The sequence below is a fragment of the Eubalaena glacialis genome, chromosome 8 (assembly GCF_028564815.1).
Source record: "Eubalaena glacialis isolate mEubGla1 chromosome 8, mEubGla1.1.hap2.+ XY, whole genome shotgun sequence".
Lineage (NCBI taxonomy): Eukaryota > Metazoa > Chordata > Mammalia > Artiodactyla > Balaenidae > Eubalaena > Eubalaena glacialis.
Genome location: NC_083723.1, coordinates 112876652 through 112892908, shown reverse-complemented (window position 1 = coordinate 112892908; position 16257 = coordinate 112876652). Strand labels below are relative to the sequence as shown.

At 39.0% G+C, this 16257-nt stretch overlaps 1 protein-coding gene across 2 annotated transcripts in view; it reads left to right on the top strand.

Annotated features, from left to right (window-relative positions):
• DGKI (diacylglycerol kinase iota) overlaps nt 1-16257 on the top strand; it is a 452274-nt gene that overhangs the window by 250313 nt on the left and 185704 nt on the right. For both annotated transcript variants that reach the window (XM_061198082.1, XM_061198081.1), the window contains 3 exons: nt 3694-3776; nt 5594-5654; nt 15064-15177. In XM_061198082.1, coding sequence (XP_061054065.1) covers nt 3694-3776; nt 5594-5654; nt 15064-15177 — 258 coding nt within the window. The remainder of the gene's footprint in view (nt 1-3693; nt 3777-5593; nt 5655-15063; nt 15178-16257) is intronic.

Sequence of the window (16257 nt, the reverse complement as noted above, 5' to 3'; positions counted from 1 at the left end):
AAAGAAATGGTTAACTCTACTCATCTTGCAAGACACAGTTCAAATATCACACATAGGAAGCCTTCATTCAATCCCCATAGCTGGGCTTAGAGTATCTCCTCCAGCCACTCATACATCTCAGTAGGCATCTTTGTCATAGCATTTACCCTCTTTAGTGAACTAATTTATTTTGTGTTGGTCTCCTGAGCTCCTGGGTGTGCACATGGGTACAGAGTAGGAGCCTAATACAGGTTTATTGGATCAATAAGGTATTCCTTTGGGATTGTTTGGGTTAAGAGATTTCTTAACCTCTTCCTCCCACTGTTATTTTCCTCAGGTCTTTCTTATTGTCTGGACAGTTCTTTTCATGAGCTAGATAATGCCTCCATGATGTAAACCAAGGCTTGCTTAGTAACATAGACTACTGAGCCCTACATAAGAGTTACAGTGCTTTGATGACAATTGATGTGCTGCTATTTGAGCTGACCCATTCTTAATTGATTCTCTATACTCCCCAAATCATTATGTTTGTTTAATGAATAATTCAGAGAACTTCCTTGGGAGAACAAGATCTTCTCTGTCTTGTCCATCTCCTGATTCCCTTACCTAAAACTGTGCCTAGCACATAGTAGGTGAATGGATGAATCCTATTCGTTTCCCTCTGGAACAATCTACCTATTTTCTTGGAAGTTGTTTTATTCTGCCCCGCTCTGTTCCCTGATACCTGGAGCTGGAAAGAACAATGTTTTATCATTCCATAGGAATACCCAATCTCAAAATATCTTAGAAAATTCTGTGGTCATTGAGGTATTACATCTACAACCATATGTATGAGAACACTCTCCAGAGCGTATTAGAATTGATGTGTAAGCTATTTTTTTTTTTCATTTCGAGAAAAATAAAAAAGCTCTTGCACAGAAGTTCAGCTTTTACAAGGCATACAGCATGCGATGACTATGAGAGTATTTGAAACTTGCTAGTGAATTGTGTAAATGATGGAGTAGGCTTAATCTTGTCAGTGAGAAAGAAATGTTACTCTTTTCCTGGTGGATTAGTACTTGTCAACCCATTCAATTCTATTCAATAAATTATCTCTATTAAAGCACTAAGTAGCTTATCCTAGAGGTAGTAGCAGAGTAAATAGAACTAACTTAAATGTTTTAGGTCTCTTTTCTTTACCCACCAAGATTGATTTAAGACAATGCAATACTTTCATTCAGACACTTATCATTTTTGCTAATGAATGTGTTTTAGAAAGACTACTTTTAAAAGAAGAAATTATATCATGCCTGAATATAAACTCTGATAGGGCAGCCTTGCATGTTTATGAAAGTCATCCCTGCCCAGTTCTAGAGAGCATTATTACAGTAGGCTGCAACATGAAGTGGCACCTCCTAGAAGCGTGGGGTGCAAAACTTGCCAGCCTTAAAAAATACCCCTTTCTCAAAAGGATAACTGTAGAGAATTAGCTGTTCAAACTAACACAAATTGAAAATGAGCAAAACCCAAAATGGTGTGGACATTCAAACCTTATGGAGAAATTTGAAAATAAAAAAAAAACCTCAATGCTTTTTATTTTTATTTTTTGAAAGGTGTTAATTACCTAGTATTGTATGTATAAGAGAAACTGGAATTGAGACGCACACCATAGCCAAAGGTGACAACGAAGGAGTAATTAACATCCACAATTCACATTGCCCTAGGAATCTAAAAGTGAAAAATTAATTTTCTAGCAAGTCAGTTGGAAATTTTTAATAAACTGATTGGTCATTAGAATGACTCTGGTGTTACCTATGAAACATAAAAGATTACTTGAAATAATCCCCAACTGACTTGATACCAAGGCCTGGTGTGGAAAGAAGAGAATGGTTTAGTATTTAGTTATTATTATGTATCTAAATCTATATCTAGATTTTGTAGGAAACAAAGTATGTCATTTGGTGAAACTGAAGGATTAGTTGTAATAATTAAGGGTAGAATGTTATTCCTAAATTTATAGCAAGCACATGATAAAGCAGAAATTTTAAATTATAGGTTTGGATGAAATGTGGAACAAAAGACCTATACTGGCCTCTGTAACAACTGGCATAACAATGTGATAATTATAAACTAAACTTTAGCCCTCACATGCTCAAGTGTAGTTTAATGAATAGATTAACAAGGAACAAAAAAGAAAGGGACTAACATTTACAAAGGCCTATTTTGTGCCACATACTGTGCTGGATACGAAACTGTTACTGATTCATTTAATTCTCATAATCACCTTGGAAAGTAGACATTGCCCTACTTTACATGCTGAATTTCTGCAAGATTATAAATGCTCACAGTCACCCAGTTAGAACACCCAAGTTAGCTCTGACTCAAATATTGTGCTATTTCTACTGTACTAGGATGACTCTCAAATACAGTGTATAGGTATACAAACTTAGGAATATTTTCAAGAAAGAGCAATCATGATAGCTAATAAAGGGATGATAGTTATAAGCAACGGATGCTGCCCAACTGATCAAATATTATTTGCTATGGTTAGTAGTGACCTAAAATGAGGCACCCTACTCAATTTTAAAGCTCTTTTGATACTGCTTAATAAAAAAAAAATTCTTCTTTAATTTGATTTTTGCTCAATTCACTTTAAGAAGTGATCTCCAGAACTGCTTTGTATTTGCCATGATATCTCTATAAATGTCACAATTACTTAAGACACTCCAAAAATGGTTATGAGAGAGAGAAAAAGACACAGATATATCCATGGAAATTGAAAAATATCAAAGTAAGAGTTGATAGCACTAACTAGAGAAATTATATATTTTAAGTACTGGGGAGCCTGAGATACTTTTGCTGTGGTTAAAAACATTTATTTCAATAAAGTCATACTTAGCTAATACTGTCCTTATTTCATATTATGCAAAGACAATAATCTGTACAATAAAGTAAAAAGTAATGTTAAATTACATAAGTTGACTAATAACGTCCCTATGTGGATTTTCATACATTAAATAATGATAGTAAAAGCCAATAGATACTAATCATTAAGCATTTGTTGCATGCCAACCACTTTGATGTTCTCCTCAAACATTATTGCATTTAATCTTTACAACAAGTCTGTGAACTAGGCATTTTTATTCCTGCATTAAAGAGAAGAGAGCTGAACTTAGTGAAATTAAAGAACTTGCCCAGAATTACACAGGTTAGACAGAGCCTAATATAAGCATTCAACCTATGTATATCGATGGCCAAAGCCCATGATTTTAAGTACTACTCTATACTGTTTATAATTCAATATAATTTTTTTAAAAAATTTTGTTTATTTATGGCTGTGTTGGGTCTTCGTTTCTGTGCGAGGGCTTTCTCTAGTTGCGGCGAGCAGGGGCCACTCTTCATCGCGGTGCGCGGGCCTCTCACTATCGCGGCCTCTCTTGTTGTGGAGCACAGGCTCCAGACGCGCAGGCTCAGTAATTGTGGCTCACGGACCCAGTTGCTCCGCAAGGCCCAGTAATTGTGGCTCACGGGCCCAGTTGCTCCGCGGCGTGTGGGATCTTCCCAGATCAGGGCTCGAACCCGTGTCCCCTGCATTGGCAGGCAGATTCTCAACCACTGCGCCACCAGGGAAGCCCTTAATATTATTTTTTAGAACAGGATTTATTTTTATTCTTTAAATGAGCAGGTAATATTTGGACATTTCTTCCTATTATTGTCATTTTTTTTTCCTTGCAGGGAACCAAAGTCCTGCAGATGTTCATGTGGTACCTGAATCCACGGCAAGTCTTTGATCTTTCTCAGGAAGGGCCAAAAGATGCGTAAGTCTGGAAATACCCTCCATGGTTCTTACTATTTTAGGCGAGTGAGAAGGACTTTCTGCTTTGGAGTCAAGCTTTGTTATTTGATTACCTCATGAAGTGTTTTTCTGACCACCTCTCATCTACTTGCTCACCTGCACTATCCTCCCTTTAAAACTTCATCTGATGTTTCCCTCTTCACTGGGTTAGTTTCCTTCACTTATCCTCTGAGTTGTTAACTCTGAGTGTGTTTGCTGCTTAGACACATGTAACTGTACATTATGAGCAAATTTGAATTGAGAAAGGATCCATCCTTTTTCTACTTACGCATGTACCACTTTGGAGATGTACATTAATGGGAATGTATCTTTGTGGAGAATGGCCATATCTATTTATGAATATTTTCATTTATTTGCATTAGAAATGGTATGCATCTGTGTCCATTTGAGAGCTTGATTGATTAATTGATTATACCTATAGATTCCATACCAGAGCGGGGGAGACATTCTAATTCCTGCTCAGTCCCTCATCTGAGCCTCTCAGAAATTTCATTCTCTGTTTTTTGTTCGAAGCGGTGAAAAATAAAGTCTATCTGTAGGTGACATGTATCCTATATCTTCCCTTTCATGGAGGGGGGTACATGGTGGGAAGGCTCAGGGACATTTCTGCTGTTGTCTGGTTCCCTTTTTAAAACCCACCTAATAAGGTAGTTCAGATGTCATCTGGTAAACATTAGAGATAAAGAGATATTAATTATTTTTATAACTACTTATAAATAAGTAATAATATCAGAGGCAAAGAAACACAAGCTTAGATAATTTCTAGAAAATAATATTCCTCTATGAAATAGATAAATTACATATTTTAAGCCTACGAGAGAACATTAATTATGAAAATTAATTTCTGTTGTCATTCTCTTAATCTATGAACTTCCTTGCCACTAGAGTTTGCTGTAAGACTTCTATATTTTTTTCTGCATTCAGATGTATTAAGACAAATCTGCTTTTGCCCTTTTACATTTACTTTTCTTAAGATTTTATCATTTTTAGTTAGACTTTAGGTAGATACTTCATAGATAACCATAAAGAACATGGCAGGACAGGAACTATTTCCAGAAAAACATATGATTTGATTTAAATAGGTGATGTTTTCTGGAATAGAGCCATTGAAATTGTCACTTAAGCAAACATTTTAGCAGGGGCAGTATCATTGCATTTTCTTGAGACAACAGGAAAGATCTAATTTCAAGCAGACAAATTCAAAATAAAGAAAATTCAGTAAATCTTCCCTTTTGGGGCTGAGGAGTATAAATGGGGGTTTGAGCATCAGCGGGTGAGTTGAGAGGGAGATGGAATTGTGGGTGCGGTAGTAATAATGCTAGTGGGGTGGCCTTCCTATCTCTCTGAAGAAGGTTTTCTAGGAGTAAGAGTGGGAAGTGTAGGTTTGAAAAATAAATAGGTCTGGGAAAAGCTAATCAAATTTGATGTTCTTTGAGAAAGGAGGGAGAAGAATGGAAAGAAAAAGAAGGAATTTGACACTAATGAAGAAAATAATGTGCATTGACACATTAATAGGAATTATGGGAAATAAAACACTAGGACACCCTAAAACCCCATTCCAGTGACGTTTGCTGCCAGCCCCTAATCCGATTGTTGGAACCAGTACTTGGTGACTACTCGGTGACTAGTTTTGAAGGTATTACCATCATCGGGGTTATGCATTTTCTCCAGTGGACACCCTCAACGCCCCCCTTCGTTTTGGTGTGTTTTGGAATCATGCTGTCTGCTATGGCCAGTGATATGCTCTTTAATTTACTTTTCCTTCTGTATCCTCTACAGGCTTGAATTATATAGGAAAGTACCAAATCTGCGGATTCTGGCCTGTGGTGGGGATGGAACGGTAGGTCCTTGAAAGAGAATCTAGTTCTCTCCCTTGTTTCTTCCATTTGTCTTTTGTTTTCCTTAAGACATTTCTCTTTCTTCATTCCCACCTCACAGTCTTTCCAATCCCCTCAAACCTCTGTCTCTCATGTGAATCCATGCCCCTAAGGGTTAGGAGGGACTTTGTTATTGCCCTCAAGGATTCATACTTGATCTTTCTAAATTAGATTTCCTTCCCTCCACTAGGCTATATCCTTTCCTGTTCCACAAAGTAAGGATGTGGTCAGATCACTAGAATGAGGATTATAGATGACTAAATTATTTTTAAAACAGGAACTGACCTATTTCCATATATTCTTAATAATTGGTCACAACTATGGAGGAGAAGTATGCGTACACAATTGAATTATGGCTTTTTTTTTTTTTTTTACTGGTGGAAATAAAACTTAGAATATTGACTAACATTGGTTTGCCTTAAAGATCACAACTGGTTCCCTTTGTAGTCATTTTTGGAGAAAAGATGGAGTTGGGCTGAAGTTTAATATCACTGGTGTATTTTCCCCAGTTTGTCTCATCTGTTTCCCAATTTGCCCTCTACTTATGTTGCTATATTTAGCAAAGGCAAATAATTGAGAATCGTGACATTTAGATTTTGCTGTCCAGTGTCTTTTCTTCTGTATTTGGAGTCTGATCTCATAGGATTTTATTATGAACTATCTTTGGCTTTTCTCTACTCTTCCTAATTAGAATGTTTTATTCTCAAAGGCAGCAACGGAATCTTCTAATTTTATCTCTCACAGCACGTGAACACTTAATGCAACACTGGATACACATTATATACTAATAAACGCAACCAGAAAAAAATAAAACAGTGATTGCACTGGTCCTTTAAGATTTTCTGCGGAGAGGAAAACATTTTTCAGTTGGGAAAGTAATGTTTACTATTCTTGGAGACTCTAATACACATGATTAGCTTATAAAATTCGTTACAAAGTCTTAAAGAAGCCAAACCTATTTCACTTTGTTTAACCCAGTGTTTTCCAAAATTATTTGACTATGGGGATATGCCTGGTGTCCTGAATTCAGAGTCCTTCCTCTTTCTTAACTTAAGTGATTGTTACCTCAAATCCACATCGGTTGCCTGTTCCATCTCCATATCTTGGGCTTCATCCTGGATTGGCTGTTCCACCTTCCAAACTTCCCCATTATCCACTGCACCTCCCATCACCTCTCTCTGACCCACTGCTTTCTTCTTCCTTTCCTCTACTCAGCAGATATGCGTAGGAAGCACTGTTCTAAGTTATGTGGTATTGAGGTATTCTCTGCAGTTAGGAAAGTGTTTGGAGACATGAGAATTCAAAGCATAAAGGACAAAGAAGAGAGCCAAGTCCAGACACTTGTGAAACATTTATAATTAAGGAGTCAGAGCTGAATTTCAAAAGGAAAGTGGAAAGATAGAAGCAGAAGGACCACCAGTAGTCTATTCTGTCAAGAAAAAAAAAAAAATAACCCAAAAGGAGTGTCAAGAGAGAGGCAGGGATTACATTCTTAAGAAGAGACTGAGGAATTACTGTGGATTTGGAGACTAGGAAGTAACTGGTGGTTTTCAAGAAAATAGTTTCAAGAGAGTGTCTGGGACAAAACCCAGAATGAGAGAGACTTGGTACCTCCCTAGTGGGTCCTAATGACCAGATCAAATCACAGTGTTGAATTTCTATACTCTCTGGTGCCGTTAATGTCACTACGTGACACGCAGACTACCTTGTTCCCCAGCTTTTCTAGCATCTCTTCTTTAAATAGACCATAATTATTAATTATTCCACAAGGCTAAATGTAACTTTTCATTTATATTATGAGCACTTTTTCTTCTTTGGTACCTTATCTGTGATCCTAACTTCAATTTTCACAGCCTTCTACATAACTCACAACCGCACTAGATGTTTATACGTGGGTCCCTTACAACAGCCATGAAAAGTAGTGTATTTCCCCTAGAACTGATGCATACTTTTGAACTAATTATTTTTGTCAGTGGTAACCTCCGTAGTCCAGTCATGCAGAATCAAAACTTTGCATATCTTATACCTTATATAAAACCAGGTTTTATTTTATTTTACCTTGTTAGATGTTTTGTAAAAGATATATGGGGTTTATGAAATGTTTATCAAGGTACGTGACTGACATTTTTATCAGTTTCGAATATGAAACTTTAAATTTTGAGTGTTTATATAAAGAAGAGGCATCCTCATGGATGCATGAAGAAAAGCTGTTGGCTCGAGGCAAGTGAAGTGTCGGGTATATATTTGACAAAAGGTGCTCTCACCCTTTATCTAATGAGTGTATCTGTCACTGTAGAGGCTGTCAGAATTCTGTCAGTGACAAGGTTCCAGGAGGAATCAGATATGGAATATTTTTGATGGGTTAGGATGAGGATATGTTAACCCTCAGTCACATTAGTGTGTGTACAAGGTCTTTTCAAATATATAGACATGTTGCATTAATTTGGAGAAAAGTTCTTTGGCTTCAGTATGAGTTACTTTAATTTTATCCTGGTAAAAAGTGCAAGGAGGTAGATACTGCAGTTGGAGGAGGAAGAGGTGCTTCTGCCACCATTGCAGTGGCTTTGGAAGGTTCCTTAACTTCTTCTGAGACATTCTAAATCTGAAAAGGGACACGTTTGGATCCCTAAGGGTCTTCACAGCTGTAACATTATGTTAGTATAGACCATTGCTGTTCAAGAGAACTAGAACGCGAGCCGCATTTTTACATTTTAGGTTTTCTGGAAGGCACTTAAAAAAACTAAGAAGCAGCAGGTTAAATTAATTTTATAATCTATTTTATTTAACCCGCTATATCCAAGATATTATCATTTCACCATGCAATCAGTATAAAGTCATTAGTGGGATATTTTATGCTCAGTTTGGACTGTCTTCAGAATCTAGCATATATTTTAAATTTACAGCGCCTCCAGTTGAGATCAGCCATGTTCAAGCAGTCCGTCACCACACAAGGCCAGTGACGGCTGCAGAGGAAGGTGGCCCAGGTGCGGTCTCTTTGTAAGTGGTTTGCATAATCCTGAGGTTGTCACATAGTTGCAGGTTTCGAATGGGCTGGTCCCATCTTTGATCTCTAGGGTGAGAGAAAACTAACGCAGGATGATCTCAAACCTTCATGTTTTTAAACTAGAAATAGTCTCTCTTTGGTCACGGGGTAAATTTGTTTTCTCTCCTCTCCTCGGCCACATCTCCACCCATCCAGTTCCCCCTGGCTGCCACCTTGGTTAAATATCGAGGAGTGCGTGAACTGAGACAGTAGCATCACAGGTCCCTTCCCCTCGTTATGGACCCTTAAGGTGAAACATGATCCCTCCTTACCTGCCCTTGGCCTTGATGAACTGGGCTGGATCCAAAGGTCCACCCTTAACCCTGTTAACGTCTTTCCAAAGGGCTGGGATGAAATGGACTTGAGCCACACACTTTATGCTTATTTCTGATTCCGCTGGCTTCCCTAGATGAGGATACATCCTACACAGTAGGCCCCCCCATGCCCCGACTCACTACAGCCGTAGCAGGGAAGAAAGGATTATTATTCCCCTTTAATTGACGGGGCCAGCAGATGGTTCCACACGCCTCTTCTCCCTCAGCACCCCGATGTCCCAGCCTCTCTTGAAGAAGAGCTTGGTACACCCTCAGTTGTCCACTTGCTGATGAGGGGATGGATAGCCTAAATCTACATTCTGTTTCAAAAAAGCTCATACCTTGACTATTATCTCGATTTTAAACATTTCTTCTAACACAGAGTGACTTTGTAAACTATTGAGTGCAAATATGAAAATATCGCAAGGAAGAATCATTGTGTACATGTAAGAAAGGGAACCCAGTTGTCAGATGCTGCGTTTTGATGATCTTTCTGGGTGCAGGAACGTTGCCCTCGTTCTCCTTTGATTTCTCCGTATGGGTATCCCTCACTTTTCTGCCTGCAGATGATATGAGGAAAGGCAACTGTGCATCCGCTTCGTTCAAAGAAAATGTCAGTTCACGGCCCTCTCCACCCCTCAGCCAACGCTAATGTTAGCATATTGCCGAATGAAAACGTTGTTCCATGTGCACTTGGGAAATATTCAGTGATGGTTACAGCTGAACAGGGCCAGGGGGTGGCAGCATCAGGCAGCTGCTGCGGCTGCAGGTCTGGCTGGGCTGCTCTGCTCAGGGCCGAAGCCCAGCACCCTGGTGTTCTAGCCCCGTCAGCCCTGCATTTCCTAACACAAAGGCAGGAAGGAACTCTGCCACCTGGAAAATGATCTTGCACGATCCAGGTAGTTCTTTTCAGTTGTGATGGGAAATATGCAAAGCGGTGTGTGTTGCAATTAATTAAGTTTAACTGAAGGGGTGCTGGTCAAGCTGGTGGAGAGGATTTGGGGTAATGCGAAAGCCCCAGCAAACACAGTCCCTGCCCACGAACCTGCAGTCTGGACTTCCAGCAGGAGCACGGTCCTGGGAACGGAGAGCCTCCGATAACAGCTTTGGACCTTAAGACTTTTGCATGGTTTTGCTCTCATAGGGGCAAGTGCACGGATTATTACTCAAGATCTTTTATGTCTCCTGCTATTGTAGGTGTATTTGTTCCATATTCTCTCCCTCTCTCCCTCCCCCTCTCTCCCTCCCTCCCTCCTTTTTATGCTGCAGTGCAGCTTGACTTTTACTGTTTGTCATAGTCTGAAAGAGAGATTTTTGTGACTTGATGGCAGTCAAAGGTGGGAGTGATTTGTGAACTTTGAGACTCAACTTTTCTTTAAGTGGAGAGACAGGAAGAGGGCATTTTGCTTCTAGGAAACTGGACCCTTATGGATGAAGCAAAGAAAGAGGAAGAAAAATCTATCTTAATCATAGCAGTTAATGTTAATTTAGCATTTCCTATTTGTCAGGCACATGCTAAGTGATGTCTCCATGTTATTTAATTGGTAAATACCCCTGTGAGGCAAGTACTGTTATCCCCTTTTACATAGGAGGGAACTTAGATTAAGTGACTTAACTGGCTCCGTAGGTGATGGAGCCAGGCTTCAGATGCAGCTGGGCTCCTTCCAGCTCTGTGCCTTCCCTGCACGCCTACGTTATGTTGCCTTCTGAGGAAGCTGGTTGTTGGGTAGTGATGATGTAGCTCTTGGATGAGAACAACTATTCAGGCGTTGTGCAAAGGAAAGATACGGGCCCACTTCAGCCAAAGAACTGTTAGCCTAACATGGATTGTACATGAGGGAATTTCAAGACAAAACAAAAAATCTCTGCTGTGAAAGGCAGGAGACATTTGATGACTCCAAGCATTGTGTAATGATGAAATACTAAGATTATCTGCTTTTATTCAGGGGAAAATTAAATAGTTGATTAACTGGCTATTGGAAAAAGAAGATAGAATCTATTTATGCATTTTTTTTTAAAGCAAATCAATTGAGAAGAAAGGGGAAATCAAAGGGTCCAGAGGGCTCATGGCATTTTGCGTGGAACCACACCACAGTTTCATGTGGATTCTTGGCAATCTTCTCAGAAAAACAAAAACAAAAACAAAAACAGGAACAGCACTTAAGGTTTGAATGAGGACAATTATACTGATCAAAGGACTATTAGAAGACACCTTATCAATTCGTGGAAGTTATGGGACACTTATTTCAAAGTTATTTGAAAAGTATTTGTGTTTCATGGGCTGTGAATTATTCCTCTAACCTTCCCATCCATCTTACTATTTGTGTTCTTCCTGGGATTTAAAATTTCTCTCTGCAGGCTCCTGTTCAGAGGAAGTTGTTTTGCTGTGTTTGATTTTTCCTTTTTCTTTTTCTTTTTTTTTAAACATCTTTATTGGAGTATAATTGGTTTACAATGGTGTGTTAGTTTCTGCTTTATAACAAAGTGAATCAGCTATACGTATACATATATCCCCATATCTCCTCCCTCTTGCGTCTCCCTCCCACCCTCCCTATCCCACCCCTCTAGGTGGTCACACAGCACCGAGCTGATCTCCCTGTGCTATGCGGCTGCTTCCCACTATCTATCTATTTTACATTTGGTAGTATATATAAGTCCATGCCACTCTCTTAATTCATCCCAGCTTACTCTTCCCCCTCCCCATGTCCTCAAGTCCATTCTCTACGTCTGCGTCTTTATTCCTGTCCTGCCTTAGGTTCTTTAGAACCATTTTTTTTTTTTTTTTTAGATTCCATATATATGTGTTAGGATACGCTATTTATTTGTCTCTTTCTGACTTACTTCACTCTGTATGACAGACTCTAGGTCCATCCACCTCACTACAAATAACTCAATTTCGTTTCTTTTTATGGCTGAGTAATATTTCATTGTATATATGTGCCGCATCTTCTTTATCCATTCATCTGTCGATGGACACTTAGGTGGCTTCCATGCCCTGGCTATTGTAAATAGAGCTGCAGTGAACACTGTGGTACATGACTCTTTTTGAATTATGGTTTTCTCAGGGTATATGCCCAGTAGTGGGATTGCTGGGTCATATGGTAGTTCTATTTTTATGATTTTTCCTTTTTCTTTCTCTGCCTCCTTTTACTAATCCTTTCTAGTAGTTTGAATGGTTTCCGGGATCCTGAGAGTAGAGTCGGGTTTTCTTTAAGTGGCTAAGGCTCCCATCCTGCGGCCATGTCAGGGGTGTTTCAGGTGTGTCATTGAGCTCGTGGGAATTTGGACACACCGTTAGAGAGAGGCTGTGTGCCTCGAGCCTTAAGGCATCCCAACTTTCTATGGGTTATGGCCTCAGGCAGTGATCCCTCACTCTCTCTTCTTGGCCTCTTTTCTGCTGGCCAGAGGGGAGCCTGGTTCATACACAGCCTCCTACCAGCCAGGTGTGAACTTTTATTCCCCCTAATCAGACAGAAGCCAAACTCCTGGTTTCCTCTGCTTGCCATTTTGTGCTTCATTTGTTTCTGGCCCATGAAGACTTTTTTTTTCTCCTATGTTTGTGTCTAGAGTGAAATGGGGTGTTGAAAGTGTGAACTCATAGCATCATCTTTACTCAGAAAAGATAGACCTGTTTCAAATAAACATAACAAAAATCTACCTCAAGGTAAATGGACTGACTTGTGAGTATAAATGATAAAGGGAGGTCTGCACGATCATCTCTCAGAAGTTTTAAAGAGACTGCCTTCTTTTCCCTGCTCTGTATGGGATATTGAATTGGTTTCCAGTAAGTTCCACCACATTTCTGAGAGTCTCTGTTTCTACTCAGGGCTGTTTACAGCTGCAGCCAGTGATCCCAGGTTGTTGGGATTTCTGAGTTTTCACGTCCTTTTTAATGCCTTTAAATCCCCTTCTTGTAGTTTATTAGAGGTATCTGCTTTTACTGTGTCTAGTTTGTGCTTTTAGCAGCTCAGGAGCAACATCTAACGTAGTCATCAGCACTACTTTAGCATCTGGCGTTTTTTTCCTTTACTTCAGTTGGCAAGTTTAGTGAGTATTGTGTGTAAGGGAAGAGCTAGAGAAGTGCTGGCTGGAAATCTAGGAGCAAATCGCCCAGTTTGGGGGAAAGGGAGGGATTTTGGACACTAGTGTAGATCTGGATTTTTAGTTTACCACTTTGGATGAACACAGTGGTATCCCTTTCTAGAACGTAAACACAGTTTTAGATTTCTTGCCAGATGGGCAAGTTTGACATCCTGGGAAGTACTCGTCCTGGAGGAGAAAGGATTTTAGATGCAAGTCAACAGACCTGGCATGACTCCGACTCTGCCACTTTTGATTATTTTGTCTTGAGCAAATAACATGACCTCTGTGTACCTCAGTTAATAAATCTGCAAATTAACTGAACTTGACTAAGCAATTTCCAAGGTTTTCCCAGTGTTCCACAGATTCCCAAGGTACATGCCATGGTCTCAGGGATGTTCAGGCCACATCTAGAGCTGGGTTTAGTTCTTTACTGAAAGGTCCCCTGCACCAGAGTGGCTAAGAGGTTGGCCTTTGGTGTGTGGCAAACCTAGCTTTGAATGTCAGCTCTGCCTCGCAAATGATTAAGGAGGTCACTAAACCTTCCAAGTCTTGGTTTCCTTATCTACAAAATGGAGACAAAAATTATATCTATTGTAGAGAGTTGTTTTGAAGCTTAATAAGGTAATTCAGTAGAAAAATTTGCTCAGGGACTAGCACGTAGAAAGCAATCAGTATGCCTTTCTTTTTGTTAATTGTAAACTCCTTGAGAGCAGGCATTCTGCCTTACCTATCTTAGTGTAGTTCATTTACCTTTTTATTTCAATTACTTAGTTCCATGTTTTATATGCAGTGGTGTTCAATAAATGTACTATTAAAGTACAATTTTTAAAAAATTAAAAAAAAAATCATACAAATTTAGAATGAATACATGTCAAAAATTTATTTAGCTTTTTAATAAAGGAATCAGCAAGATAATACAAGAAGAGGAAAATGATTATGTAGTTTATACCAAAATAATTTTTCTAAATTTGAGACAAAATTAGTTTATGCCCTTATGGGGGAATAGAACCATAACCTTTAAAGTGATCTCTTCTTGACATTTGTATCTCTATAGGATAGAAATCCTCAAGTTAACCTACAGTCATAAAGTTCTTAGATAAGCCTGTGACACTACTCTAGAATGACATTGTGAGGATATGCAAGTTTCTTTTTGGTATTTCCAAGTTTGGGGTAATTTTTCTAAATAGTTATAATAAGACTAAACCCAAAGTATTATTTATCTTAGAAAAAGATTAAACAGGAATATGATTCTAGTATATAAGTATCTATTTTCTGCCTAAACTTATAATAAGTACTAAGTTCATCCATAATTATGTTTTCATAATGTTTCGTTAAGGGGAATATAGGGATATTTAGGAAAGCACTACTAATTTCTAAGATAACATGGAGAGTAACCGTTTAATAAGTGCTTACATGGGCCATGCACCATAATGAGGGTTTTATATACGTTTTAGTTTAATCTACAATCTTGTGAGGTAGGCATTATCTCCATTTTGAAAATCAGATAAATGAGTCCGTGAGGTTAAATAACTTAATCAAGATTACAAAGCCAATGTGAGCCAGAATTGAGATTTAATCTGATTCTGAGTCTTACATTTCCTGCAGTGCCCTATGTATATACCTCCCTAAATTGTAAACTCTCCTGAATTTTAAAGTACATCTCTAGTTAACATATAGATGAATGGGTCTAGTTTTGCTTATATGATACAGCATATACAAAACGGTTCTTTTCCCTGTAAGAGACTTGCCATTTTGAAACTGCTTGAGATAAGTGGTCTTGCAGTCCCCTGGTCACTGGATTAAAACATGCATGTTTTAAAGAAAAATAGAACTATTCTATTTGCTCCTTTTAAAGGCTCCTGTTCTCAGGTTGTCGTCTTTGTAACTTATCTATCTTTCTTATATCTCTTCTGGTCCCCAAAATGTCTGTAGGTGGGCTGGATCCTTTCCATTCTGGATGAACTGCAGCTGAGCCCTCAGCCTCCGGTTGGGGTCCTTCCTCTGGGGACTGGGAACGACCTGGCTCGAACTCTCAACTGGGGAGGGGTAAGAACTGCCCTCAGGGGCTGCCCATGTCATCCAGCAACAGATCCCCAAACCCGCAGATGCTCACGTGGAAGGGGCATATGCTACTCTTGTTCAAGGAACAAGTTAGAGTTGAGAATCAAGGTCCCCATGAACCATGGTTTTATCTGGTGACTTCTTCAGTTTAAACTTATAGTCAGCTAGAGAAGAAGGGAACATTTTATATTTAAAAAAATGGGGGTTAGTACACAGGCCTGGGGCTTTTTGAGGTACCCACTAAAGACAGAGGGTGGGTTGGCCTCAGGTCCTCATGTTAAACAATCACAGAGACTTGAATTGCTCCTGACCCCCCAGTCCTCTCCAGAAGAGTGAGTCTGGTTCAGATTTACAATCCTTACTTTGGAAGAGTTATGGCTTTGTTTGAGCATTTAGTTTTCTGGTCAGTGTCGTCATGATTTTGGCTATACAGGTAACCAACTGTCCTTTTCAACATGGAGCCAATTCAAGCAAGCTTGTTGAAAGTAGTTTACCTGTCACTAACCAGCCATTTTATCATCATCATCATCATCATCATTATTTTTGTAGTACTAAGAAAATAAGAAAGCACAATATGCTAACATATGCTGCCCCACCAGCTTTTTAACTGTTTATATGAGACCATTGCCTGGGCTGGGCTCCATGAAAATTATCTTCAGATATTAGCAGATGTTAATCTGGCTTTTGGGTGCATTCACCTCCCATAGGTGATAATTATGTCTGGATATTAGCAGATATTTATTTGGCTTTGGATGAATTAACCTCCCATCGGTCTTTTTTTTTTAAGTAAGCATAGTATAAATAATAATTATATTTACATGAAGCAGCTAAATGTATTATTGGTATTAATTCCTCTTATCCAAATCAATGACTTGACTATCCTTAATATCGTGCTATCAGTAATGTGTGCTCAAGGAATAAGTAGCTAGCTCCCTAGCAGGGCTATTCCTCAGTCAGACTTGGCTTAGGTCCTGGAAGGAATGGTGTCCTAGTACAAGGTCAGGGAGAGGTGAGTGAAATGGAACGTCAGTGGAAGAAATTGTCTAGCCGATGTCACCTTGATTC